Here is a 26,969-nt window from a genome sequence, read left to right on the forward strand (position 1 = left end):
TTGCGATAAACCAACAGCAGAAAGCATACATTTGTCAGCAAACAAGGACATGTATGCCAATGTACAAGCGAAACACCAACAAATCCATCATGTAGGACACAGGTGTCAAACTCAAGGCCCGGGGGCAAGTTACGGCCCACCACATCATTTTATGTAGCCCGCAAAGACAAACTGTGCATCATGCATTCGTGTCATTACAAATTGCAAATTGTCTTCACTTTTAAAACATTGATTTGGGTTGACAGTCATAATGGTTCTCCGAAAGAAGCTATGATTACAATCCGGCCCGCGAAAAAAAATGAGTTTGACACCCCTGATGTAGGACCACGAAACAGTAATAATAGGTACAACATATTGTAAAACACAAGGGAGAATCAAATTAAACCTGTATTAAATTTCATTTAAGCTATTGAAGTGTGCGTTTCCAATAATGGTGTACTGTCCAGTATGTTTGCCCTGCATATCATTACAAAACCACCCCGAAAAATATTCGCAGTTTGTCGCTTGTGGATTTGCATATATTGCAGCGAAAGGCGGTTCTGTAAAATTTTGATGCAGGGGGCAGAATACAAATGCACATGCGCCTCAGTTTTCAGATTTTCAATTGCCTAATAATTTTTCAAAATTATGTATCATTTCCATTCACTGCACAATTACAAGTTACTTTTAGTTGGTGGAACATACATTGTAAATTCTCAATTTAAAAAGTAACAAATAAAACAGAGAGGTTGGGAGGTGGCAAAAATTGAAAATATTTTCAAGGCATGTACTGTGTACTTTTACGACGGGCTGTCGTGTCATGCGACAAAACAATGATGGGATTGTGCTGGTCAACTTGCCTCACTTGGCTTTGCCTACCAGAAGTAGCCTACAGTGACCTAAATTGTGAAAAGTAGAGCTTTTTTTTTTTTCTCAAATTGCTTCATTGCACACAGTTCCAGAGTCTCTGGAATATGATCTACATTTCAGTCATCACAATACCATGGTCAGCAAAGTTTTTAGTGAGCAACAGTTTTCAGTGTTGAGCAAAACATGAAACCCATTATTACTTCATGGTTAAAATTTAGCTTGGTTTAAGAGTGTCCTTAAAGTTTAAGGCTGAGCATGACTGGATAGACTGAGACTAGGATTTAAGCAATGACAACAAACCAAGAGCCCTGCCCGGGTTTGGCTGCTAGGACCGGAGAGCCACCATGTTTGAACACTGTACAGTCAACAGGAATGCCCTGTGTCATAGACCCCCTTGCCCCCAATTTCAGTCACTCTGAATCAGCGCAGGCCATATAAACATTGATCATTTGAAATTCATTTGTTCATTCATACGTGAAACATTACAATACGTGCACATGTGCAATGAAACTGATGCATTGTCATGACAAAAAAAAAGGTGTGCTGTTTGTGAGGGAGGGAAAAGGACTAAGCGGAGGAAATCCTGTCAACAATGGTTGAGCAAACATTGCTCGTGGGATCACGCAGATGAAGAATAGCTTCCCACCAATCCTGGGGCAGTGTGATCAGTCACAAGGCTGCGTCAGAGTGGGAATACACTGGGTGAAACATTTATACTCAGGTCTCACTATAATGCAGTGCAACGTACACCAATGTAAACACATTTACGTCTATCATTTTGAGCCTTATCATTTAAAAATATCCTTCGAACAATGATCTCAGTATAATCCAGTGCAACGTACTCAAATGTAAACACATTTACGCTTTATCATTTAAAAATATTTTTCAAATAGCCCTTAAATTGGATCTTTCCTGCCAGTCAGTTAATGGGCAGTCAAGATATGTCATTGAGATCACCCTGCGTTTGGTAATTGAGTTGAAACATCTCCAATATTGTTAAAACACACACGCACATTTGGTATTATTGCTGCCAAAGCAACTGCTTCCACACTGATCCCTGCTGTGTGACCATGAGTGTGACCTAGACTGCTCACTGAGCCCAACAAGATCTTTGTAACCTTCATGAAAAAATATCATCCAGAAAAAATCTGGTGGTATTTCTCTTTGATATGTTTTAATGCTGATCTTCTGTAACACAAAAAGTCAGAATTCTCAAATTCTGTGATATCCATGCAAGGTTTACACACAAAGAGACCTTGTCTCAATACAAATGTCTTATTATTCATTGTGTAGGACATGAGACTGTTGTTAGTTGCTGGTAGTAGCTACTGGCTATGGCTTCATGTTTCTGGATGATTTTCTAAATTAGTTTACAGTATCGTGTCATAATGAAAAAACAATTCTTGCAGCTGTCTAGAAGTGCATTGTCTATCTTGGACTTAATTTAGCCAAATCAATTTGCAAAATCTCTCACTATAATGCAATGTGATACGCAACAAAAATAATAACATACATTAAGAACTTCATCTAAGTATAAGTTCTTCAACTTTTACAGAAATGTATTTTTTGCCATTGCCCACATTTGTGTTAATCTCAGCATTTGACTTGATCTCTGGAATCATGTCAATTGTCATCCTTCCCTAGGAGCTGGCGACATGTGGAGCACGAGAGTGCTGGATTATAGAGTTCAATATAGTTCGCTCACCAAGGAATAACTCATTCTAAAGAAGAAAGTGAAACTGATGAAAAATACACCATTTATGCAGAAGAGAAATGCCGTTCATTGTTGGCTTGGGGCAGGTAATGTGTTGCCTTGGGAACAGACAATACCTTTGCTGCATTTGATGAAAACTAATTTGGTTTGGTCAGATTTAATCAAATCGTGTATCACTAATTATGCTATTCCGTGTTTGTGACTCAATCCCTAGTGCTTACCTTGTTTTCTATTTGTGTATTCTGACGACCACAATAAACAAACACAACATGTTCATGCAGGGGGATGACGTCTTGGGCATCCAGGGCACAATGGTAGCCATTAAAGTGTGATTTTATCAAGAGCAGTGATCTAAATATCATTCAGTCTTTTTTCTTATCAAACTGGCAACCAGAATATGGCTCAATCTGATATTACAGCGTTGCCCAATGTGATATGTAATCAAATAAGCGTAACCCGGATGAAGATCTGTACCTAACAGCTGTTTGGTGCACTTGGGGCAACTATAAACATCTGCTGGTGGTGGGTGACCAGTATGCTTGCATGGAAAATTATCCTAATTGGCTTCTATGAAATTATTCTCCTTGACCCATTCTCTTTGTATTCTAATTAAAACACACACATCAGTGATTTTGTTGTTAGTGTGTACTAAACTGACATGGTGGACTGGAAAGACAGGAGTCCCCAAAGCAGTTAAGCAACAGTTTTTATTTGCACGTTATAGCATCTCACTTAAAACTGATTTCTATGTGTTGGCATGAGGGACTTTGAATTATTATAATGTTTTTTATTTGTTTTCTTAACAATAAATTATCAAAATCTGAACATTACAGGAAAACGTCACAAGTAGATGAAATAAATATTACAAACATGTTTAAACCAAAATAAAATGTTTACAGTTATGGTACATTTACAGATTGTGACAGTGTACAGACAATTCGAACTGACATATATGTGTGTGTGTGTGTGTATTCAAATTAACAGTTTGAAATATCCCTCAATCACCAACAGAAGCTCAATTTGACTCTTTTATCGCAAAGCCCGGTGACTGCCAATGACAACAAAGCAGACCTTGCGCCTATTATACTAACACTTGGGACAGATTAATGAGGCAGAGGGCAGACTTTGTCACGCAAGTGTGTCTATGTTTTATCTTTAATTATCCTTCTGCATATTTCAGCAGGCTAAAGCCATGCGCTGCGGTTCCTCTAGGTTGGCACGAAATCTTTCAAGAAATCGGGATGCAAGTTCGTCATCCACAAGCCGCCCGTCACTTGACAACGTGACGCTCATCAGTTGTTGGGTACGCACAGTATGGTTGTCCTCACACAATCTTAATTCAGCCCTGGAGGTTCCGATGGCCAGGATGCAAGCCTGTGGAGGGTTGATCACAGCGCTGAAGCCAGTAATGCCAAACATCCCCAGGTTGGAAATACTGAGGGAGGTGTAGGATAGGGAGAAATATGAAACACAGTTAATACACACGAAGAAAAAGCAGAAACGGTGTATAACTCAACAACAAAAAAAACCATATGCAAACTAAATAAAAAAAAAAACACTGGAAAACAACAAAGCTTAAAATAATATAATAATAATTCGGACACCATGTGGGGCAGTCCTCTCCAAATTTTCTGCAAATGATGAGATGATGGCCCATGTCTTCCAATGCAATATTTGGTTCAAACTCGAGAATTTCTCATATGATGACAAGTAGAAGAAAAACATTGGAACATGTATGTCTTTGTTTTACCTGAAAGAGCCTCCCTGGTACTCTTCAGGTAACAATTTTCCGTCTCGAGCCTTCTGGGCCAGTGCCTACGAAGCATACATTAGACGTTTTTAGACCATTGAAATTTATACGAGAAATCAATTTATCAGACAGTGGTATTGGAGGTGTGTCACAAAGTACACAGTCGTCACCTAATTAAAACAATAAATGAAATAATAAACATGTAAAAACATAATAAAAATCATATAAACAATATGGGTGAAGACTAAATCACTAAAGATAGAATAATGCTTCAGAATAACCAACTGTTATTGAATGACTACCTAATGAACCATAATACAAAACATGTTTTAAAACGGAAACACGATTGTGGTGTTCAAAAACAACAACAACAATCTGTCAAATAGCAGGCTTAGAGACAAATGAAAACCATCAGCTTGTGTCTTGCTAAAATGAGGAAATGGAACTGACATGAGCCAGAGAGGAAGATGAGGCATCTGGCAAACAAAACAAACGTTATTGTGGCCAGAGTTTTATACCAAAGCGTGACAGAGTGGAGTGGAGTAACCTTGGAGAAAGAACAATACACGAAAGAATGTGATTATCTCTAACCAAGAATATGTGCAAAAACTGTTCTTTGTTTTCTTTTTGGAGAAGATTTCAAGACTTGACATTGGTATGGGCAAATATATAGCCGGCACTGAAACTATATTCAGTATGAGCATGGACCCGGACAGTTTTATTGGTCAACTGTGATGTTGTTTGGTAATTTCATTGGTCACATTTGAAAAGAGTATCTGTTAACCTATAGGTGACATAAACCCCTTCCGCAAAAATCCATTAAATAACAATGTTACATTTACAGAGTTTAAAACATGGAAGAAAGGTAGCAACTTATAGTGAAGAAAATTTAAAATGTTAATGGATCAATGTTCGTATTGCTGTGGTTTCCTCCTACATTCTAAAAACCAGCACGGTAGGCCAAATGACTGCTCCAAATTGTCTGTAGGTCTGATTGTGAGTGTGAATGGTTGTCCTTATGTGCTCTACAACTGGTGGCCAGTTCAAGGTGTAGTCTGTCTTTGGCTCAACCACCCCATGGCCTTGAAATGGATACACAGAATTAATATGGATGCATGGATGTTTAACAGCTGAGTTTTCATAAATTTCGGACGAGGTGGTTGCTTATGACTAAGATAAAGTACTTTTCTATTATTTATTTGGTTTCCAGCTGTGCGTAAAGATGACTAGACAGGTAAAAAAAAAAAAAAACAATTTCAACAAAACATTCTAAACGAATAAAAATGGACAGTTGAATTGGCATTTTCACATGGTTTAATGTCCCACTGGCAAGACACACTCAATCCTATGAAATCACAAATAATTATGTATATTGTGGCAGATGTAAAAAACACGTCTTTACGCTCTTACTGACTGCCAACAAGTGAAACAACAAAGCAACAAAGACAAAAAACAAACATATACCTGTCCCTTAATGCAGGCCTGCTGGTGAGAGGCCTTGTCCGAAAGTTCGCCACACAACAACGCTACAATGATGGTCGGTAACAGAGCAGTGATTGAGATTCAGAAATGTACCTTTGCATTCGTGGAAATCTCCTGAACTCCTTTGTTTGCAGCATCTTTGATGATAGGGGTAATGAGGCCTTTGTCAGTGGCAACAGCAATTGAAATGTGAATAGAGTCAAGAGGCCGTGGTCCGTTATCTGACCATGTCACGTTCACATCTGGTAGCTCCTATCGTCACAAAGGAACGGGGCAGTGTCACAACAATGGCAATTAAATGTGTCACTTCATCCAAATTTGGCTGCAATTGAACATGGAAAGACCTAGAGTGTATGGTTGACCCACACATACTCAGGGTAATTCATATAATTGTTGGAAGTGACAAAAAATAAGTTAATATGATCCATCCATCTTCTGAAGTGCTCATCCTCACGAGGGTGACTGGCGTGCTGGAGCCTGAACCAGCTGACTTTCGGGCAGTAGCCGGGGGGGCCTGAACTGGTTGCCAGCCAATTGGAGAGCACACATATTCGACGAACAACCATTCGTACTGCACCGACGGGCAATTTGGAGTGCTCAATCGTCCTACCATGCATGTCTTTATTCTTAGAATTAATCGGCCGATTAGTTGGTAATGGTTTTTGTTCTTTCAAATAAATATCAGCATCGGCCTCAAACAATTTATATGGGGCAGCTAATCGTCACCAAATATAGTGTTTGTTTGAGCCACACTATACATGTGTAAGCAGGCTCAACACCCTACAAAAGACAAGGTTGGGAGATGAACAGTGTTAAGAAGTCGATTCAATGAGCAATACTTACTTTAAGTGTAACAGCAGCTGCCTTAATGATGAAATCATTAACAGAAACTTTGATCTGATCTGTAAAGACAAAGAAAACACAGAGTCATTTCAATGTGACACAATAATAGCCAGACAGCTGGTGAGGGGCTGCCCAAGTAAGCTTCATGGGTACGATTCGGGTTGGCTGATGTGTTCAAGAAACTGACAAAAGGCGGGATTGTCAAAAACACGCAAAGTAAACACAAATACAACACAACTCTTGCATTAAACTAAGATCCTAACCAATCAAAACTGTTGCCCATGTCCGACGCTGGTAGGCAAGGATTTGCCCCGCATTTGTAGCCACTGGAGTCCATGAGTACAGTCACCGATTATGAATGCTGTGTGCAGCATGATTACTGAACTAACCGTGAAATTGCACGATCCTGAACAAAGACAGTCCGCGATAATAACCGGAGAGACAATCCCTCAGTAAACACAGAACACTTGTTACGGGTCCAGAATGGCCATTCCATCTGCCCATTGATAGAGAACCAAAGATAGATTATTTTTTCAAGAGCAGGTTATGTAAAAGGAAACTGACAATTGCCCAAACGTGTAAATCACTAGAGATATTATTTTAAGAGGATATTGCGAATGTAACAGACAAATGTTCTCTGTTTGAAAATCGTCACATGCTTGGAAAGAAAGGACTTCATTCATTCATCAGCCGTTCAAAAAAATATGTTGTTTAACCTTATTCACATATTTTTATGAAGTTTCTGGCACTCCCCATGTTTTCTTGAGTATGCATATACTACATATTAATTTGCAGTACTGTGTATTGGGTGCCAAAATATTGAAACCCTTTTGATTACATATAAAAACAATCAATATAATCCAATAATCCTGATAAAATTGTCTTTCGTCTCTACCGCTACTAGTGACACTTGTCTTTGGGAGATGTATGTCAGAACATGTGATTTTTTAACATTCTTTGGCACTTGGGATTCTTTGCTTTTATTTAAAAAAAAAAATGCTCTTTTTCAGGTTATGATATTTAAAAAAGGGTTTCCAAAACAGCTAAATCAATTTCAATCAGTCTGACAAGCACCTTTCATTTTTGTTTTTGGCAGAATACATTTGTGTGGTGTGTGGAATGAGAGTTCCAGTGTGGCAAAGCAGTTAGTATGTGTCAATGTTTTCGAGCTAGTGCTACAGACTGCTGCTTTGTCAAATGAGCGGTCACATGAAACCTTTGAAATTCTCATTTTCAAGTACAATAATTGATAATTATAATAACATTGTCAACTAAAGCTAAAACAGGATAATACATAGAGGCGATAAGTGTAATGACAAGTACACATTTTTTTTCTTTTTACCTTTGGCTAAGTCTTTACGAAGCTTCATTACTGCAGCCATGTCACAGTCAACAGAGGCGTAAGAATGGGGGATGGTGGTTTTGGACTGTGTTAGCCTTTGAGCAATCACACGGCGGACATTTGAAGCTGGAACCTCTGTGAAAGTGCCCTGAGGAATAAGATTGTAGACGTCAAGATGCAGTCAATTATTGTGGGGAAAATAGCACTTTGAGAGAGCGTCAACAGGGAAATCAGGCGACAAGAACCAGAACGCTGAGCAGTCTAATGCTGACATAATCCAACTGTCATCAATCAGAAAATGGACTAGGTTAGCAAAGTAATAGACAACTCTGTTACAGTAAATTGATGCTAGGTCTGAACAGTCATTGACTTTGGATACTTGCAGGCCCATTACATTTCATAGAAAGACCATGTTAAAGAGAGTTGCATGGTGAAATAAAATAGCTAAATGGGTTTTGAAACCAAATCATATGCATATCTTCACAGTGTCACTTATTTTGGTAACAGATGTTCATGTGTGCACTTACTGTTCATTATATTTCCATTTTCGTTCAACAGAAACTAAAGACTTGCGAACACTTCATGATTCAAACAGCCTTCTGAAATGCAATTTGTGCATAAGCCAGCATCTGTATCCCAAATTTGTGAACCCCAATTCAATCCATGAACTGAATGACCCACATATGTACAACCAGAAAGAAGCGTGACGTACTATGATCAACATAGATGTACTGTTGACCTTCAGTGGGAGATGTATGTCTTAAACACATGCTGTAATTTAAAACCCACCGGTGCGCCTGGCTTTCCTGGTACAGAAAGAGGCGGTATGTTGGGTCTGCTGCCTGATGGTGGTGGAATAGCTGATGCAATTTTGGCAGAACTCAGAGAAGGTGGATCAGTCACGGGTGTTGTTTTTGGCTCGGGAGACGTCTTCAAAATATTTAATGCATCTCTGTTGGAGCCAAAATTGACCAAAAAGATTAGGCATGGAAACTGCAGATTCACCATTCAAGCGCCACTGCACACAATTCGTTGTTTGAGAAATGCAAGTCTACATCCTGCCAACCTGATGGACCCTTTAGCAAGGCACTGACCCCACTGCCGCCAGTTCAAAAGTGCAGCATTGTTTGTGAACACTCCTTTATTAATGTAATTACGGTTTATTAGGGAATATATGAAATGACAGATTCTGCACTTCAGGTAGACGTGGTGGACGTCATCGTATTTCATTAAGTTATAGTCCGCACCAAAAGTATTGGAACAGCTAGGTCAATTCTTTTAATCCCGCTGAACACTGAAGACATTTGGGTTCCATTTAGATGTATTAAAAAACTACAACTCCATTGAGCCTGCGACCCATTGACTTCACCAGACTGTTTTAGTCCAAGAGCTTTCAATTCTTTTTTGTTTCGGAGTGTTCCTCCCTTCACTCATATACTTGTTTGGAACGGTGTGAATAAAGACAATTTATTGACAAAGTAAAGCCATTTTTCTACTCATACTTACTCCTTAGTGATTAATCCTCTTGGTCCAGTAGGTGTGACCAGTTTTGGATCAACACCATGAGTGTCCAGGATGTGTCTTGCTGCTGGGCTTAGTCGTAACCTGAAGGAAAATGAACCAAGACGATAAGAATAAAAGATTTTTTTTTTTCATGGCCTTCCATCATGTCAAATTTGACCTTTAATTCTCTTATGGACAATTGCTACCAGATAAGCTAATTGCACTCATGCAAATCTAAATGTAAAGCATCTAAGTTTTGTTTGTATACAATCCACTTTAAACCAAGTTTATGCAAACTTTTCAAATCTCAATGTCAACTGGCCCATTGCAAAATGTTTGCAAAACAAACACATACAGTTTGCCCAGTGGCAGGTACTGCACCTTCCCTGCTGTCTCTACTGTATAAACAAGGGTGGATGGGATTTTTGAAATTCAGGATTTCTAAGTATAGCTGTAGAAAATGTATACTGTATTATGACGGGGAAAAGGTAATTGCCAGCTGTAATAACTAATAAGGCAGATAATTATTTCGGTGACGTGATAAAACCACAAGACACATTACCTCTCAAAAAGATTATACTGTAGTATTTGCATTTACTGGAAAACAATAAAAAATAGGTTGGAAAGTGTTGACTAAAGACATAATCTAGAGATTTTATTTATTTATTTATTGCCGAACTGCCATTTCATTATCTGGATTGGGGTACTTACTTTATGAAGGTACACGCTTAAAGCAGCTGGGTTGAAAATTGGACTAACCCAGGGAGTTAATTTGACCCAACTTTGGGTGTTTTGCAAAAAAAAAAAATGTTTTCGATTGTTATGTAGAAAATAAATGTTTTTAATCGATAATGTTTGAGGTTTTGTATCGTATCAAAGTCAAAATTTAGTATTATGACAACACACTTACGATCCTGCTGGGACTGCTTTTGGTGGAGAAGATGGCAAAGGGGGAGCAACGGTGGACACAGCTTCATGTATAGCAGGTGGAGGTGCAGATGGAGGGGGAATCTCAACCTGCATCCAGTCCTGTCCCTCCTCCACCATAAGAGCAATAGGAGTTCCCAGGCGCACATTGCGACTTCCTTCCTCGATCTGAAATGCGGGAGAAATGTCTATTTCAATTGAGTGGTAGCACAGTAATAAAATGATGTGCTCTGTTGTGGCACAATGTAATTGAACCATGCTGAGATGGAATACTATTACTAGGTTGTTGTGTAGTGTAATGAGCTACTTTTTATGATTGCTGTCACCACTGATTCAAGATTCCTGTTAAGAGCTAATCTAGATACACTGTGTGCCTTTTACTACTTTCGCCACAGTCTACTGGACATTGCCAATCAATCATTACTGGTTCAGTCTGTAAATGAAAGGCCATGCTCTGGCTACACTTGATCAGTTTTCAAAAGGTACCCATTTCGTGAGCCGTCTTCTGGAGTGAGTCATTACAGCATGAAGTAAATTTGCAAAGAGTGTGGAACAAATGAGTCCAAGTAAGGTCTGCTTTCTAAAGACTTAAGAGTGGTGTTAAATTAGTCATGCATGTTGAAAATGTCTATTTGTTGTTTGCTATGATAAACACCCTCTGCTGACTGAGTAATTACAGCGGACAGTGAATGAAAAAGATTGCGGACAGTGAATGAAAAAGATTGCAGTCAATGCAGACACAACACACTCTTGAAGCATCTGCTTCATAAAACAATACAAAATGACAAACTTTAGGCAGATCGTTACTTTGCTACTTGCAATTCAGAGATGAGCCACAAAAGTAAAGTTTGATGAACTGATGAGATGAAGATTAACCTCTACCATATTGCTGGAAAGGCAAAAGTATGCAGAAAGGAAGGATCCAAAACAGACAAGCTCATCTGTGAAGCATGGTGGAGGGAATGTCATGGCTTGGACTTGCATGGCTGCATCAGGAACGGGCTCAGTATTCTTAATTGAGGAGGTAACTAATTGTGGTAGAACCAGAATGAAATCTGAAGTCAATAAAACAATATTGTCTTGAAGACAAATGCAGACATACTAATCAGGAAATGCTTGATCATGCAGCAAGGCTGCCAACTTGACAAAAGACCTCATCAGTCAAGCTAATCTCATCAACAGTTGACAAGTATGGTCATAGCAGTGACACACTGCCATGTACAGTTCAAGTGAAGCTTTCTATTTTGATGTCATTACAAACCCCTGTGATTTATTGTACCCACAACAGATTCAAGATTAAAAACCTTGGGTCATTGCAGAGCAATGCAGTAACAGTATGATAACATTTAGTAATATGTTGCCACAGCACAAATGATCCACCTAGCCCAACCCAGGATCCCAAGAGTCACAGTCAGATATTGGTTACCCATAACCATTTTTGGAGCACGCCCATGATAATTTTCATTAGCATTTGGTCAAATGTAGGTAACTATGGTATGGTTGTCAATATAATGAAAAACACAAAACAAGCAAAGAAAAAACAAAAACCAACTATTTCACAAAACCACAGCAACAGAAATATAGTTAACACATTGTATGGTTCAGCAAAAAATAGAGCTAATTAAAGCTAAATGAATGAATAAATTAATTAATGAACGAATCAGTGCTTCGAGTTGATGGATTTCTTCTCAACTATTCACATCACATTTTTAGCTAAGGGGGTTTATACAGGCCACCTTTCTCTGCCTGCCTCAGCGCTCTCGACCCTACCCCCAATTCTTCAGTGGTTGCTATGGAAACTACCATCCCCACTGTAGCAAAGAAAGATGGGTGTAAGGGAATGTGGAAAGGGGAAAGAATAGCATGAAATCAATGGTTTCAATTAGCCTGTTGTGAACCTTTTTTAATCAACACACGGTAGCAGTTTACAGCGTCATAATGACATAAGCCGCAAACATATATATTCTTATCAGCTCAGACACATTCTGTCACTTGAAAAAAACATCTGTCTTCAGTGTGTGATAAGCAATAATCCCTCCTTTAACATACACGCTAAGATTAAAATAGGGAAACAAGGTAGTCAAATTATATTTGAATAAAAGCACATATTTTAGGTTGGCGTACAAAGGTCAATAAGACTACTAATTGCTCCATCTCTGGAAAGCTATTAAAATTCAAACACAAGACAACGAGGAATGGATGGGTTGAGTAGAAATGTCTGCCACAAAAGAAAATAGTTTTACGTATGTACTGTCACTGTGCACGGAAAGCTTAATGAAAATGCCACAAAAGAGCACACTTTTTGGACAGGATTATAAACAACAAATTATCTTGTCTAAGCAAAGAGAAAATATCTACAGCTTTGTGGTAAACAAGATGGTAAGTTTGATTTTGCCATTTATTTCTCACCAGAATCTTTGCCAAGACACCGTCATCATTAGATTCCATAGTAACGACAGCTTTATCAGTCTCAATTTCACAAAGGGCATCGCCTGCTGCCACCGCCTCACCTGCAATGATAAAACATGCACATGTTGCACACTGAATTCCATTAGCACTGACAAGCTATGGTAGAGGTAAAAAAGATAGGAGCCACGTGTAAAATGTGACTACCGTATTTTCCGGACTATAAGCCGCTACTTTTTGCACAAGCTTTGAACCCTGCGCCTTGTAGTTCAGTGCGGCGTATCTATGGATTTTCGTGATGTCTAATACACATATACACTCGTTAGTAAAACGTTTGTCGATCGCTGATGTGTGGCACCGCTTTGCTGGGAGGAGGGATATGTGACCGCCACACAACTGACACAAACAAGAGACAGAACGAGATGAAGACGGACATTACTGGAGAAAGGAAGCTTTTATACACAAACCCTCATTATGGTGGACAAAAGAAATGCACATAATGCCACTTTTAAGTTAAAGGCAGTGGATTTGGCTCTTAAAGGAAATAGAGCTGCTGTCGAGGTTTCCTCTGGCCACTAGAGGCCACTGGGCTATTGTTGATGACATCTTGTTGCGTCACCCTTTTCAGTAATTTTTTTCCGGGTCATGTCTTCTCCGAAGCTTTACGTGTAACTCATCGCATTGCCAACTTTATCCCTGTAATCGGTCCCATTTTATTTATTATTACTTGTGTGTTGCTAGTTCACACTGTACATTACATTTATTATGGTCGTCGCTGAGATTTATACATTAATTTATTTATATAAGACACTTGTTGAAAATCCCTGGCTTTCTCTGCCGTTACCGATACTTAATACACGAAGGGCCAGAAGTGTTGTCAATCACAATTTCTCTTCCCTATGACATGCATATGTACATCTTTACGCACATTACAGAAGCAAATGGCAATGCAGCTAAGGAGTCAATTAGAACTCAGTTGCCTCATGATAAATGAGAGTCCTTCTGTCGTGCCTGGATGAGTTGCTAAGCAATAATGAATAGTGACTTCTGGGTTTCCATAAGCCAATTTATCACCTGATAAATGCAACAACGCATGAGCTCATGATTCACACAATGTGATGTGTTGTCATAGAGAATGATGATTAGTGCCATGCTGCTGCTGACCAGTGGTTGCAAATGTAAATATTAATACAGTTTGGGGGTTTGGCCCTCCTGTGGCACTGACAACTGACTGAAAAGCAATATTAACATTTGGGATTGTGGTAATATAATTGCCTTAGAAGGGAGGTTTGTGATCAAGATTCAAGAGTTTTTATTTGCCAGGCATCTATTTGGCACTTGTTGTAACTCTTTTTACCTTCTTTCTTCAGCCATTTGACAATGTTTCCCTCTTCCATGGTTGGTGAGAGTGCTGGCATTTGTACATTGAGAGGAGCAACACCTACCAAACAGAAAGATTATCACAGTCACAGCATTATTTAGACAGAATTTGAACAGGTTATTGAAGATAATGCAGAAATAGACTTTAAAACTATGAAATAGGCTTTAAAACTTTGAACCAAGACAAATGCAAAAAAAGGTTGTCTAGAACCTGATACAGTGGACCCCTGCATAAGCGCAGTTTGGCACATGTGGATAGATTTTTTTCAATAATTTTCTAAATATGGGTAGTTCGCATTTACTGGTGGTTAATCCCAGTTTTTTCCAAGACATTTTTGTGTTGAAAAAAAAATTCTAATGCTTTTACAACGGGTGTCAATTATACAGACTGGCCCGGTACCTATCCTTTGTGAATAGCAGTAGTCCACTATATCTGTATAAAAAAAGAAAAACACAAATGAGTAGATGCTACAGGGAAGCTTCAAGATTTTTGAGAATTGGTAAAGACTGCATCAGAACATAGTAAGTCAATGCGGTACTGCAGTAACATTCATGACACAACTTTGGAGTGTAGCTGACAACAGAGAAATTCAAGGCCTTCCTGTCAGTAGTCACTTAAGAGTGCCTCACTGTAGTTCAACTAGCTCACAGTACTGTGCCAGGCATAAGGTTTGCCCGATGTCACAGAAAGACCAACCAACTGAGCAGTAGCAGAATTCCTTGTTTGTAATGGAACACCCCTTCTGTTTTTGTGCGCTCTCGGTGCTTGTGAATGGCACAATCCTAAAAAGAAATTTTGATACACACTGGAATTTCTACATTCAACTGCCCCAAAGATAATATGATTGGTAATTGAACACAACATTATGTGTGAACATACACTGAAAATTGTGCTGGAACAATGTATTTTAGATTGGAAACTTGAAGAATAACTTCTTCTTTACTACCATTATTCTAATAATTTATTATTTTCCAAATAAAGTAATGAATCAGATTAAAAAACATTATAGCCATACTTCTAACACCATAACATAAAACAAGACGTCAATTCATTTTTCCAAAGCAGAAAATGCACAAACATATTACGATTCAATTATTGGTTTGTATGGTTTGTATGGTTTGTTTGGTTTGGTCTGTAACATGCAGCGTGAAGGGGGAGGGCACGCTATACTACAGGCTGGTCTCTATGGCTGCAGGCTGCAAAGTACAAGCCGTGGCTGAAAGGCAGTGATCAACACTTGCCAATAATCAGTGGTCTGTGGTTCGAAGCACCACTGGTAGAAAAGTGTCATTCCAAGTTATGTGTTACATAGTAATTGTTTGTTGTCCTTCTTGTAACCAAAAAACAAAAAGATTTGGCAACGGCAAGCCTAAACCGAACAATAGGCAGAAAAACCTCAAATGTGATTCATCTCATTGTCTACAAAAGGCAAAACAGAGGCATCTAAATCTCGTAACCGTTAACCAGTTCGAGTGTCACATGGGGTTTGAGTGACGTCAGTGAGCCTGCATTGCCCAGCATTGCCACCAATGATCCATCTTTTAGTGACTCTTTCTTGTGCTTGGCTAGGAAATTGTTTGTTTCGAAACCCATCTTAACATCACAATGAGCCCAATGTTTTTCAGCGGTTACCGCTGTGACCAGATCTTAACTGGATAAAAGAGCTCTCAGTTGTAGTAAAAAAAAATGTCACATGGATATGCAGCTGATAGATGTGCAGACCTTATGCGATGCAAAATGTTCCAGAACAGACCAAAATCGTTACTGGCATATGAAAATAGGGCATGAGTGCCTTAAAGTCCATTAAGATAGCCAACTATTTTTTGTGAGTCAGAAAATATTCATTTTAAACCTTATTTTCTTTTCTTTGTTGTACATATATTCAATATAATAAAACAAATTAAATGTATTATTATTATTAGCACCATTAAATATTTTAAAACATGGAGTTAAAGTTTGTTTAGGACAATCATTTTCCATTGTGGGAGGCAGAGCATTACATTTAATGTGTTATTCTGCTGCCATCTGTAGGACATTCTGATACACTGCAAAGTTAGAAATGTGAGGCTCGATGGAGAGAGAAAAAGCATCACTTTAATCTTCACTTGAAGTCATTTTGAAACACAGCCATTATTATTACATTTCTAGCTCCAACTCGGTTATAAACCTCTCTTTTGTACTCGCATCAAATCTTCATCACAGAGGTTATGTTCAAAAGTTGAACGAATGTGTGTGGGAGTGACTGATCTCAGATGTTGGGAAAGTGGGGAGCAGTTCATGCACAGCACAAACTTAAGGCCCGGGGACCAGATACAGCCCATCACATCATTTTATGTGGCCTGCGAAGACAAATTGGCTGGAGAATTTCAAACTCCTCAGCCTTAGCAATGGAGACGTGTTCTGCTTTGATATACAATTGTATATATACACACACACACACATTGCAGCAAAGTAAACTCTCGACTGGATGGGGATATCTTAAAGCAAGACGAGGACAAGCCACAACCTGTCAACAGAAAACGTCGGAGTCAGCACATTTCAGCAATTCGACTTGATTCTACTGTACTATCATTAAAAAAAGTGTATACCTTGTTGACATTTTTGCTGTATAACGTTGTCTTGCGTGGATTTGTTGAATTGTCAGTTTTTATCACAGAAGTGAGATAGTAAATCGATTATTTATATTAAGTGGTTTACAGAACTGTAGTTAATACAATTGTCAGATAACCTTATTGCGCCCGGTCACCACTTGCCAAGCTGTCGTCTTTCACAAAACGGCATAATACATCACTCACCGAAGACCCATGGAGACTGAAAGAAATGTCTGGCATGCTCCTGTGCTGACTGCGTGCTCCACAAAAATTTGTTAAGATTAGATACTTTAAGGCCAAGTAAGATTCCTTGACGACCCAGACGCAAGGAGGCCGCCATGTTGATGCCCTCATTGGGAGAGACTTGCCTGTGCCTGATCAAAATCTTTCTATTTTCAGAAAATTGAATGATGCTGTATTATGATATAATTATAAGCATAGTAAATTACAAAGGAAAATACTTTTAAGTTCTCGTATGTGTTTGGTTTGACATTGACTTTGAAGACAAACGGACAGGCGTGGTTCACAAGTGGCATTTCGGGGCTCGGGCCATAAACGTAAAGGCATGAAAACCTCGAGATGTCTTGTTCGACGGGTTAGCGTGACTGCCATATTGGATGTGGCATGTTTGCAAAGAAATTCATATAAATTAATGCATATACCAAAGTGATAAACCAAGGCTAAATTGCATTAACTACTCTACCATCAGCCCCCCCGCTCCATTCACACCCCTCCTCCCATAGATTGATATTACATAGTATATTTGGGAAATCTTTAAATCTAAGCATCAAACCAACATATGCATTCATCAACATATTGATGAATTTAATGATTCTATATTCCTATTGCCCAGATCTTGAAAATATGTATCTAAACAGAGACAGATTGCTGTCCGACAATGAAAATCACATTTAAAAAAATAATGCATACGTAGTAATACTAAATCTTCCATCCATCCACCCATTTTCTATACCGCTTGACCCCACGGGGGCCGTGGGCGTGCTGGAGCCTATCCCACCTAATTCAGCCGCGAATACCCTGAACTGGTTGCAAGCCAATTGCAGGGAATACATAAACAAACAAATATTCACACTCACACCTATGGGCAATGTGGAGTTTTCAGTCAGCCTATCATGCATGTTTTTGGAACATGGGAGGAAACTGGAGTACACTAAGTAAATCCACGCAGGCATGAGGAGAACATGCAAACGCCACACAGGAAGGCCGGGGCCCGATGTTGAACCCACAACCTCCGCACTGTGAGGCAAACATACAAAATAGTGCGTTACCATGCCGCCACCTTGCTGGAACTTATTTGCACAAAATGCAATTCATTTTCAATGAAATTCTGACATTTCATTTTTTCTTTTTGTTCCTTCTTCAATGATTCATGGAAGCTCATGACCGGTTTGAGTAAAAAAATTTTCACCTGGCCCTAGCATGCATTACTGGTCATTGATGTCCATGGACAAACTTAAAAGGTTTAACAATTAACATGTTAGATTTGTGTTATTTGCTTAACCTACAATCTGGCTGTGCCAGTTTGGTCAATAGTGGTGGACTCAGATTTGTCAATAAGAGCAGCAGAGCAATAACACCACATTGTTTTGTTTTGTTTCATGTGCTGTACATACTTGAAATACAGGTTAGATGGTCTTCCTGCTGCGTAGTTCTTCCTGACGCACCTCAGTCAGTGACTTTGTGCACAGGTTTGCAGCACTGCTATTGTAGTTCACACATCCCTAAGTACACGAGGGCCAACACCATCTTACAGTAGATGTTTCACTCCCTTAAACATGTCCTCATGGGAGGAGCAAGGTGGCAAAAGTACTTTTGTAAAAATAAACTTTTGTAAAATTAACTCTTAAATGTTCCTAAGTACAAAAGCATGATCTTGCTTCACCAAATCTGTTTCTGTTGTCATTCATGGGGCAGTTCGTGATGGTCCTTGTTACTGCTGTCCCTGTTTTGTGTGTGTGTGTGTGTGTAAAGATACAGCCTAATGTAGAGTGCTTGCTTGCAGTTATATAACTTGTGTAACTAATTTACATAACTTGCAATAACAGCTATGGTTTTGTGTGTGTTCACTAAAAAATATAATTGGTTTTATCAAAAGCGACAACCAAGAAGTATCACAGCGAGTCAGCAAAAGTACAGTAATGTACGAGATGAGAATTTTTATTATTTTTTGAGTTGGGGAATAATATATCTCATATATCATATATCTATAATACTATCTCAGCTCAGTCGGAAAAAAGGCATCTTGACTGTCATTCCGTTCTCAATCACGTGATTTTACATTCATCTACTTTCTATTAACTTCATTGAACAAAAGGTTTATCAGTCCAGTGATTGGCTGGTGGTATAGCCTGCCTTTCATCACAAGTCCATTGGGATAGGCTTTAATACATCCTAATAAGGTTAATCGATAGATGTAGGTATGTATGTTTAGCAGTCTAGTAGGTTTCCTGTTAAATTAGATTAGTTGGGCAATGACATGAAGCGACCATAATAAACATAAGTGATAGTCCTATAGAAAACAGATGCATGTGGGTATTCACATGGTTTTATTTATCTGAGAGGACAATGAGGACGAAGTGGCAAATGTCACAGGTGCAACACTGATGTGAGCTAGATTTGAAGCAGTCAGTTAATAAAATGAGGTGCCAATCATAAACCCACTATACAAATGAAGGGTTATAGAAACCAGATAAATCAAATTTGAGATTAGAAACCAAATTTGCATGTGACAACAGTAGCACAAGTGGCTTCTGTTCATTCTACGGTTATCTTGTCACCATGGTAGAGATGGCCTGCAACCAGGTTGGCAGAATTTCTACAAGGTGCAGTCATTCAGTTGCACATGGGTGTCGTTTGAGCCATGATATTACAAGTGTCTTTCCCATATGTCCCGCCATGAAACATTGTACCACATCACTGAGAAAGATAAATCGTAATGACCAGTTTTATTTATATCAAACATAAAAAAAACATTCACATACACGCACTAAAAGAAATGCATTATGGCAAAAAATCATTTAAATTACAACATGTTTCATACAGAAATTCTCATCCTTTGCACAAGTAGCCTCACTTACAATAATAGTCATCTGACATGTAAGCCACATGTCTTCATTTTGCTATCTGGTCTACAATGTGTTATAGTATATATATAAAAAAAAACTGTTTCTCACTTTCGGCAAAAGTACGAAGTCATAATCTCACATTTATCTAATAAAAAAACATCAAATCAACAAAAATCATGCAACATTCAAGTCTACAAAATAATTCCATTATTTCTCAGACTCCCTCCATCCTCTTGCGTTCCTACCAAATTTGTACACCAGTCTGCGCCCGTCTACTCGTTCTAGGATTTCCCTTTTGTAGTAATATCTGTGACAAAGCAAAGACAAATTACTAAATGAACAACTGCATTTGAAAATGAATGAATGAATGAATGAATGAATGAATGAATGAATGAATGAATTAATGAATGAATTGATCAATAAAATGTTATTGGTGGTGCCAGAGGGATGATAAGATTAAATTAATATCAGATAGATATGATGGCCCTTTAATTATTTATTGGTTAAATTGGTTAAATTGTAAAAGAATCTTGAAATTGATTCTCAGCCAATAAAGGGAACCAATGCAGTGATCATAAGCCAGTGTGATGTGCTCCCCTACACACAAGCTGCTGAGTTTTAACAAAATTGAAGGTTGGAGATAATCTTTTTTGGAAGACCAGACAGCAGGGAATTGCAATAATCTAAACGACAGGAAATACAAGCAAGCATCAGCACTTCCGTGTTATCTTGAGAGAAACGGGTAGAATTTGCAGGTTATACTTTCAAGATGGTGGATGTGTGGACTAAAATTAGGATGAGTGCAAAATATTATGCTCATGTTTTTATTTTTATCTTTTTACATATGGTGACAGTTTAAAATCTTTTGTTTAGGTAGCAGTTACTCTCTCACTCGCCCTGAGCAAATTTATTGCCATCTGTAATTTTATTTCTGAGATGCAGTTAAGAAGGGTATTAATTGACCTTGTCATCAGTAGACACAGCAATTTAAAGCTGTGTGTATTTTTTCTGTAATTGTGGAAGCTGATACCATGGGGAAAAAAGAATTGTACCTAAAATTGGCCCTTAGGGGAACCAGACTCGATTTTGTGTGTTTTCAAGGAACACACCTACAAAGAAAGTTTGAGCTGTGATGAAACTATGGTCACTCCTTTAGATCATTTGAATGTAAATATTTAACTATACTATTGCTGAAACAACCAAATTGACAGGGAAAATAAAATTACTACAGAACTAAAGAGAATAATTATGTATTTGAATGAGTATTAATGGCAATAAATATCAAATAGGATTATGATATAGTATGACTATTAATTTATTCTCTTCTCATTTAAAGAACATCTTGAGCAGTGCTATTTTTTGTGTGTTTCGGATTAACCTTGCACAGTTATTCATTTTTACTACAAATATAATAATTTCGTCAGCCAAGTATTGCCAATTCATTAAAATCAATAGCAATATTATTGGTCAGTATGTTGACTGTGTTGATGTACCTCATTGCCCGACTCAGTTTCTCATAGGTCATGCTGCTGTTGTTTTTCTTCTTGCCCCACAACTGTGCCACTTCCTCTGATTTAAGAAAACGAAAAACCCCTTCTGCCCGATCCTCCCACTTGATCAGTCCTGGATTGCGGTCAGGATGCAGTAGAATGTCTCTGATAAATTCCCACAAATGGGACCCCCTTGGATCTGTTTGGGAAAAATCAATATTGAAGAGTTTGGTGAACTTGCTATGTAAAAGGTTGAAATGAATAACCAAATTAGATAATTAAACAGACAATAGCATTGGGACACTGCACCATAAAACAAAATAAGATACATTTAAACAGAAGATGATTTAAATTTGCTGTAAAAAGTGTAATTTCTGTCTAGAATTTATTGTCCATTGTTCCAGAAGAGCATTTGTGCAGTCAGAGGTCATTTATGTTGGATTGAAAGGTGATGTCTCATTGAGCAACAAATGCTTACGAAGCTAATGAATGTTGCATTTGTCAACATTTCTGATGAATGTTTGTGTAAATCAATCGGTCACCTCTGACATTTAACAAATTCTCACAATGCTTATAGTCAACGCAGAAATGTTTGTGAAGGTACTTGCGAAGGACAGAAGACACCCCTCAAATACACAGAACACTCCAAAACACACAAAAAGGCCTCCACAGGGTCACAAACTGGTGTAAAGGCATTTCAGCAGGGAATTCGCAGACAACAGTGCGAGCCAATAGACTGTGAATGTCATCAAAACAGGCAAACGTGTGTGCAGCGTCTTGGACACTCAGTCGGGGCAGATGCAGATGGTGGGCGTCGTCATCATGGGGATTCTGAAGCCCGTATGTCACTGCTTATAGCAAGTTTTTGGTTTTGTGAGGCTTTGTAAAAGGTTGCAAACATGATCGAAATTTGCTTTTACTGGTCACAAACAGTTTTTCTTGTAAGGAAATAATTTTAAACATGCTCAAATGTTCCTTGTGAATCAACAGTCTTGCTAACAGTGGCAAATGTTTGCAATACAGTCGTAAGCATTTGCAAACGGTTGTAAAACGTGTCACCAAAGTTCTTTTGACTTGCCAATGCGGCAGAACACGTGAACATGGTTGTCGGGGTCACCAATTGTTAAAATTAGCAACTCAATGAGATACGACTGGCTTAGGAAAGCTCTGTTTTCTAGTTTATCTGGGTCGGAGTTGCAAGGGATAAACTGGGTTCTAAAGTTTATCCACAACAAACCCATCCATGCAGTTATTGACAGGCTGGTTCCTTCGACGCCTACAAAGGCTCCTCGTCTTCTTTCAGCGTCTGTGGACCACATAAACCGTGGCAAATTGGGACAGGCTTAATGTGGCCTTCAGAGGACCCAGCCTGTGAATTTGCACACAGCCCATGTCTCTCCATCATATCCTGGATTATCCACGGGGTTTTGTCCTGCTTGGACATGCCTATAGCACATCACCAGGGAAGGTATCCAGGATGCATCCTAACCTGCTTGTATCTGTGATCTTGTTGTTTTGGTTCCAACCCAGAGCTGGTGACCATTAAGAAGGGTGGGAACAAAGACCCTCTGGTACATTGAGACCTTCCCCTTTAAGCTTGGCTCCCTCTTCACCATGACAGACTGCCACAGAGCCTGCATCTATGCAGACACTGCACCAAGCTGTCTGTGTCCATCTCCAGCTTTATTCCACCCTCCCTCATATTCTGAAGTTAATTGAAGTCCTGTATTTGGAGTAGGATCTCATCCCCAACCTGGATTACATATTCAGTACAAAGTCTTTGTCATACATACATCATTAGACAAAGGGCTCCGCATTCAATTATTATCAACCTTTATGATTACATTTATAATTTGAAATCAGAAGGAAAGGAAACATAGTGACAGATGTTAAATTTCTATGGTACTTGGTACTAGAAATATAAAAACTTCAAATGGCGTGCAAGTTGGAGTGACTAAAATGCTGGTAGGTATATCATACCAGTATATATTAATAAGTCTATACAATAAACCTTTGACAACCCAGATATTTTAAGGACCAGTGAGCCATAAATATATGATCTTAGGATCTAACCAAAGTTGAACAGTTAGAGTTGTCCCAATACTTTTGTCTATTTGTGAATGAGGGTTTATATTCTTCTTACTGTGTTTTTTGACCTGATGTTGATGACTGTAGGGCATTTTCATTTCTGTAAAACAGAGTTTAGGTGAATCTTTCTTCCATGCAATTTTGTAATATGTGTGAACATGTTATACAACTTGTTTAAATTAATCAAATCACTAGCGCTAAGGTTTATCTGTTAGTCATTTAGCTTCGTAGTGTCCTTCTATCATCCATTGAAAATACATAATATATTTATGACAACAAAAAAACGGGTCCATGACCGAACCGTGTTAGAAAATCACGTAGGATCGAAGCGAGTAAAATTGGGATTTAGGTGTATATTTGAAATTCCTTACCAGGGCTGGAAGGGATAAGTGAGACAGCCGATACATGAGGTTGGATTGATGAGTCATAGACATCTGTCAATGCAGGAAAAGGTAACAGATTGAAAAATGCTTTGGTAACTACTTTGATGAAATGTACATGTAAATCAAACATATAAGTCATATATTTAGTGTACCTGTTTGTGGATAGCTGTCTTCTGAAAAATGACAGGAACTGTCACCTGCAAAAACATAATAATGAGAATAATTAGGACAATTGAAATCTCTTTAGAATGCCCTTAATCACAGATATAATCAGTGCCAAGATTATAAGATTTTAAGGATGTCATGGCCAAAGATAAGAATTTGCCATTTTTCTTTTTTTTTTTCTTTTTAATTTGACTTTTTTTTCGTAGACCTATGTAAATCGTTGCTGGGTGGGGGCACTGTATAACATCTCACTAAGGGCCGGCCTCATTTGTAATTCATTATTTTTTAAAACGTGGACTGCACCCTCAAATTTAAACAAATAGCCTGTGGGAATTCATTAGACTATTCATGTAAACTTGGCTAGATTATTAATTAAATCCTGTGTTCTTTACGAGACACACCCATTGCAATTGTCTCTTTATAGCGAAGTTCAGCGAAAGCCCTTCCTGACTATGGCTTTAATTTACATCACACTTTGAAGACACGCACCGGCCCACTTGAGATCTGATATGCTTTGGAAAAGAATGGGCCCAAGACTTCCTGCAACGTGGAGAAAGTCCTGATAGGTCAGGTTACAGAGCTGGTGGCCATCCATATCAAAGTTTTGGAAGGGGATGTTGGAGGCATCAATCTGGTTTATGTCCATGACATGGTGCAGCCACTCCCACACTTGATATTTACTCCAGAATTGTGGCTGGGAATCACGAAGCCATGAGTTACCACTGGTGTACCCAGATGTCCCTATTGGAACAGGGGACAGGGACAAAAATATATCAAAGTCAAAGTCAAAGTCAAAGTCAGCTTTATTGTCAATTTCTCCACATGCCAAAGACACACAAAGAAACCGAAATTTCGTTCCCCCCTATCCCACGGTGACAAGACATGGCTCACAACAGACAAACAAGTAAACAAGTATAACAAAAGCGTGCTGAATAAATAATGAATAAATAACACAACAAATAAATAAATAAATAAGAGGAGCAAAAAAAAAAAAAAAAAAAATATATATATATATATATATATTTGCATATATTTGTGATTACTTCATTACAGACAGATACAATATGTGTGCACTGGTGTGAGTCATCTGTCTCACCACCAGGATAGTAGTTGATGGAAGGCCAGTGGTTACTGGTTAGGTGACTGTCGAGAGTGGTGTTTGAAGTGATGCTCATATTGCTGCAACACACATTCATCATAGTCAGAATGCAGCAGGAGAAGATACATTCAAAGAGTCCAGACAGTGACATAACTCAGCAACACACCGTATAGTCATGAATTTTGAATATCTTTTAGGGATTTTTTGAAGTTTGTAAAGGTAACAAAAACAAAATGAGAAGTCCTATTGCTGGCCCAGCAATAAGCACTCCTGCATTGCCTTTAGAGTGACAATAATCTCCTTACTACATACCAGTCTGCCAGTTTGCTATTTACTGTATTTTGTTGTTCTAACCCCCTCCGTGAGTCGTCACCTGGGAGCCAAGTTGTCTGGGGCTTTATGCCCCTGGCAGGGTTACCGATGGCAAAAGGTTCTTCCGCGAGGGGCCAAACAAAGCACGGCTCATAGATCTCTTATGATAATTGACAAATATGTACTCACTTCTCCCTTTCCCGGATGTGGGTCACTGGGGCCCCCAATTCTATCATTCAATTAAACAACCTGATGATGCATTTGTTTACTCTTCCCTTCTGCCTTCAAGGTCTGGGTCACGCCGTCACATAACACCCTCACCTTCAACTTCACCATCATAAACAGGCAAATCTGGCAAATCTGGTTCCACCACAACTAATTGCGGGTTTACCAAAAGCAAAACTATTATTCCAAAGAAGATCCTCAGTTGTTTGCTGTTTGCAAAATTCCCCAGCAAATGCAACAGAGCAGACTTGTTTGTACTGAAGAAGTAAATCCCACTTAATGGTCTCTCATGTTGAGTAACAGGTGTCAGAAAACACTATAATATAACTGTCAGTTTTTTCAGAACTCAGTGACAGAAGTCACAATGTTTGAATTTATAGTTTTAAAACATATTTGCGTGCATGTACCCTGACATGGTAGCTTAATACTTAATAATAATACTTAATCATTGATGGAATTGCTCAACGTCACACTGACGGACATTGGGAAATTGTGTTTACAAATTCCTTTTAGTTTTACCATCTATCCGTCTACCCATCCACCCACCCAACCAACCCATCCATCCGTCCGACCGTCCATCCATTCATCTGATCCGCCCGCCTGCCTGTCCGTCCTTCCATCCATCCGTCCATCCAAACACACACAACATAAATAAATGTAATATTTTTTTCCCAAATAAATAAGATTGGACTATTTCAATTGCAATTGATGTCAGTATAAAATCCAATCATATTTTAGCAGCCTACCAGTGCAGCACATTGGTCCAACCAGGCCTGCAAGAGATCTCACTTCCACCTTTGTTGAATGATCATTAAAGTTCTGGCAGATTACTAATATTCTTATCGTAAATGTCTCCAGTAAAATAAGTCAAGGATTTGAATTGCTAAGCGTAGGTGCTTCCTACTACAATGAATATTTAACTTCCTCAAACTTCCTCAGACTCCAATTGGTTGATCTTGCTTGCTCCACGCAGGTAGATATTTGCATAAAGACCCGCCTGCACACACTTGGCACACGTTCATGCTTTTATATTCCCTGTTGGCTCAGCTCCCGCTTTCTTTTCAATCGCTATCTCAAGTGGAAAAGCACACACTTGTGAAGAGACTTAGTGTATCTGACACACATCCAACTCCAGAGAAGTAAAATGAAATTGCTCATGTAAGTTCTTGAAATAATGTATGAACTTTAAGAAAGAAATATGTGTTATGCGTTATAAGGTCACAATTATGTTGTCATCTTGATACACGGGGTGCTTTCGGTTACTTTTTAAAAGCCACTTCATCGATACACCAAAAGTGGTGAAAATATTAGGTCAGCTTTGAGTTTAGTTTTT

At 38.6% G+C, this 26,969-nt stretch overlaps 2 protein-coding genes across 4 annotated transcripts; both read right to left on the reverse strand.

The window, feature by feature from the left end:
- Positions 1-3,251: 3,251 nt before the first annotated feature.
- On the reverse strand, positions 3,252-17,292 carry pdhx (pyruvate dehydrogenase complex component X). Its single transcript, XM_088379472.1, has 11 exons — positions 16,993-17,292; positions 14,174-14,257; positions 12,820-12,920; positions 10,394-10,578; positions 9,487-9,585; positions 8,770-8,932; positions 7,981-8,128; positions 6,639-6,697; positions 5,889-6,047; positions 4,314-4,378; positions 3,252-3,998 (listed from the first exon to the last, which is right to left on the reverse strand). The coding sequence occupies exons 1-11, from the start codon at positions 17,126-17,128 to the stop codon at positions 3,740-3,742; spliced, it is 1,458 nt and encodes a 485-aa protein (XP_088235598.1). The 5' UTR covers positions 17,129-17,292; the 3' UTR covers positions 3,252-3,739.
- Positions 17,293-19,332: 2,040 nt separating this feature from the next.
- On the reverse strand, positions 19,333-26,564 carry ehf (ets homologous factor). Of its 3 annotated transcripts, XM_088379650.1 has the most exons (8): positions 26,383-26,551; positions 25,097-25,179; positions 24,490-24,741; positions 23,988-24,032; positions 23,824-23,886; positions 23,508-23,552; positions 21,368-21,563; positions 19,333-20,181 (listed from the first exon to the last, which is right to left on the reverse strand). In XM_088379650.1, the coding sequence occupies exons 2-8, from the start codon at positions 25,173-25,175 to the stop codon at positions 20,082-20,084; spliced, it is 780 nt and encodes a 259-aa protein (XP_088235776.1). In that variant the 5' UTR covers positions 25,176-25,179; positions 26,383-26,551; the 3' UTR covers positions 19,333-20,081. The 3 variants fall into 3 exon arrangements, with proteins under 3 accessions (XP_088235776.1, XP_088235777.1, XP_088235775.1); XM_088379651.1 differs by lacking the exon at positions 25,097-25,179 and having other exon boundaries at positions 26,383-26,564; XM_088379649.1 differs by lacking the exon at positions 26,383-26,551 and having other exon boundaries at positions 25,097-26,167.
- Positions 26,565-26,969: the final 405 nt, after the last annotated feature.

Source organism: Syngnathus floridae, chromosome 6 (genome assembly GCF_059516105.1).
Source record: "Syngnathus floridae isolate MCC-2025c chromosome 6, RoL_Sflo_1.0, whole genome shotgun sequence".
NCBI classification, from domain to species: Eukaryota; Metazoa; Chordata; class Actinopteri; order Syngnathiformes; family Syngnathidae; genus Syngnathus; species Syngnathus floridae.

Bases quoted from the DNA above. Each gene is read 5' to 3' on its own strand.
- pdhx (XM_088379472.1), bottom strand. From the start codon at position 17,128: ATGGCGGCCTCCTTGCGTCTGGGTCGTCAAGGAATCTTACTTGGCCTT. The intron at 6,048-6,638 runs GTAAGTATTGCT...TTGTGACGATAG, and splicing joins CAGCTGCTGTTACACTTAAA to GAGCTACCAGATGTGAACGT. The intron at 3,999-4,313 runs GTAAAACAAAGA...CACCTCCCTCAG, and splicing joins TACCAGGGAGGCTCTTTCAG to TATTTCCAACCTGGGGATGT.
- ehf (XM_088379649.1), bottom strand. From the start codon at position 25,250: ATGTCACTGTCTGGACTCTTTGAATGTATCTTCTCCTGCTGCATTCTG. The intron at 23,887-23,987 runs GTACACTAAATA...CTGCATTGACAG, and splicing joins AGACAGCTATCCACAAACAG to ATGTCTATGACTCATCAATC. The intron at 20,182-21,367 runs GTACATCAACAC...GCTTTGTCACAG, and splicing joins AAACTGAGTCGGGCAATGAG to ATATTACTACAAAAGGGAAA.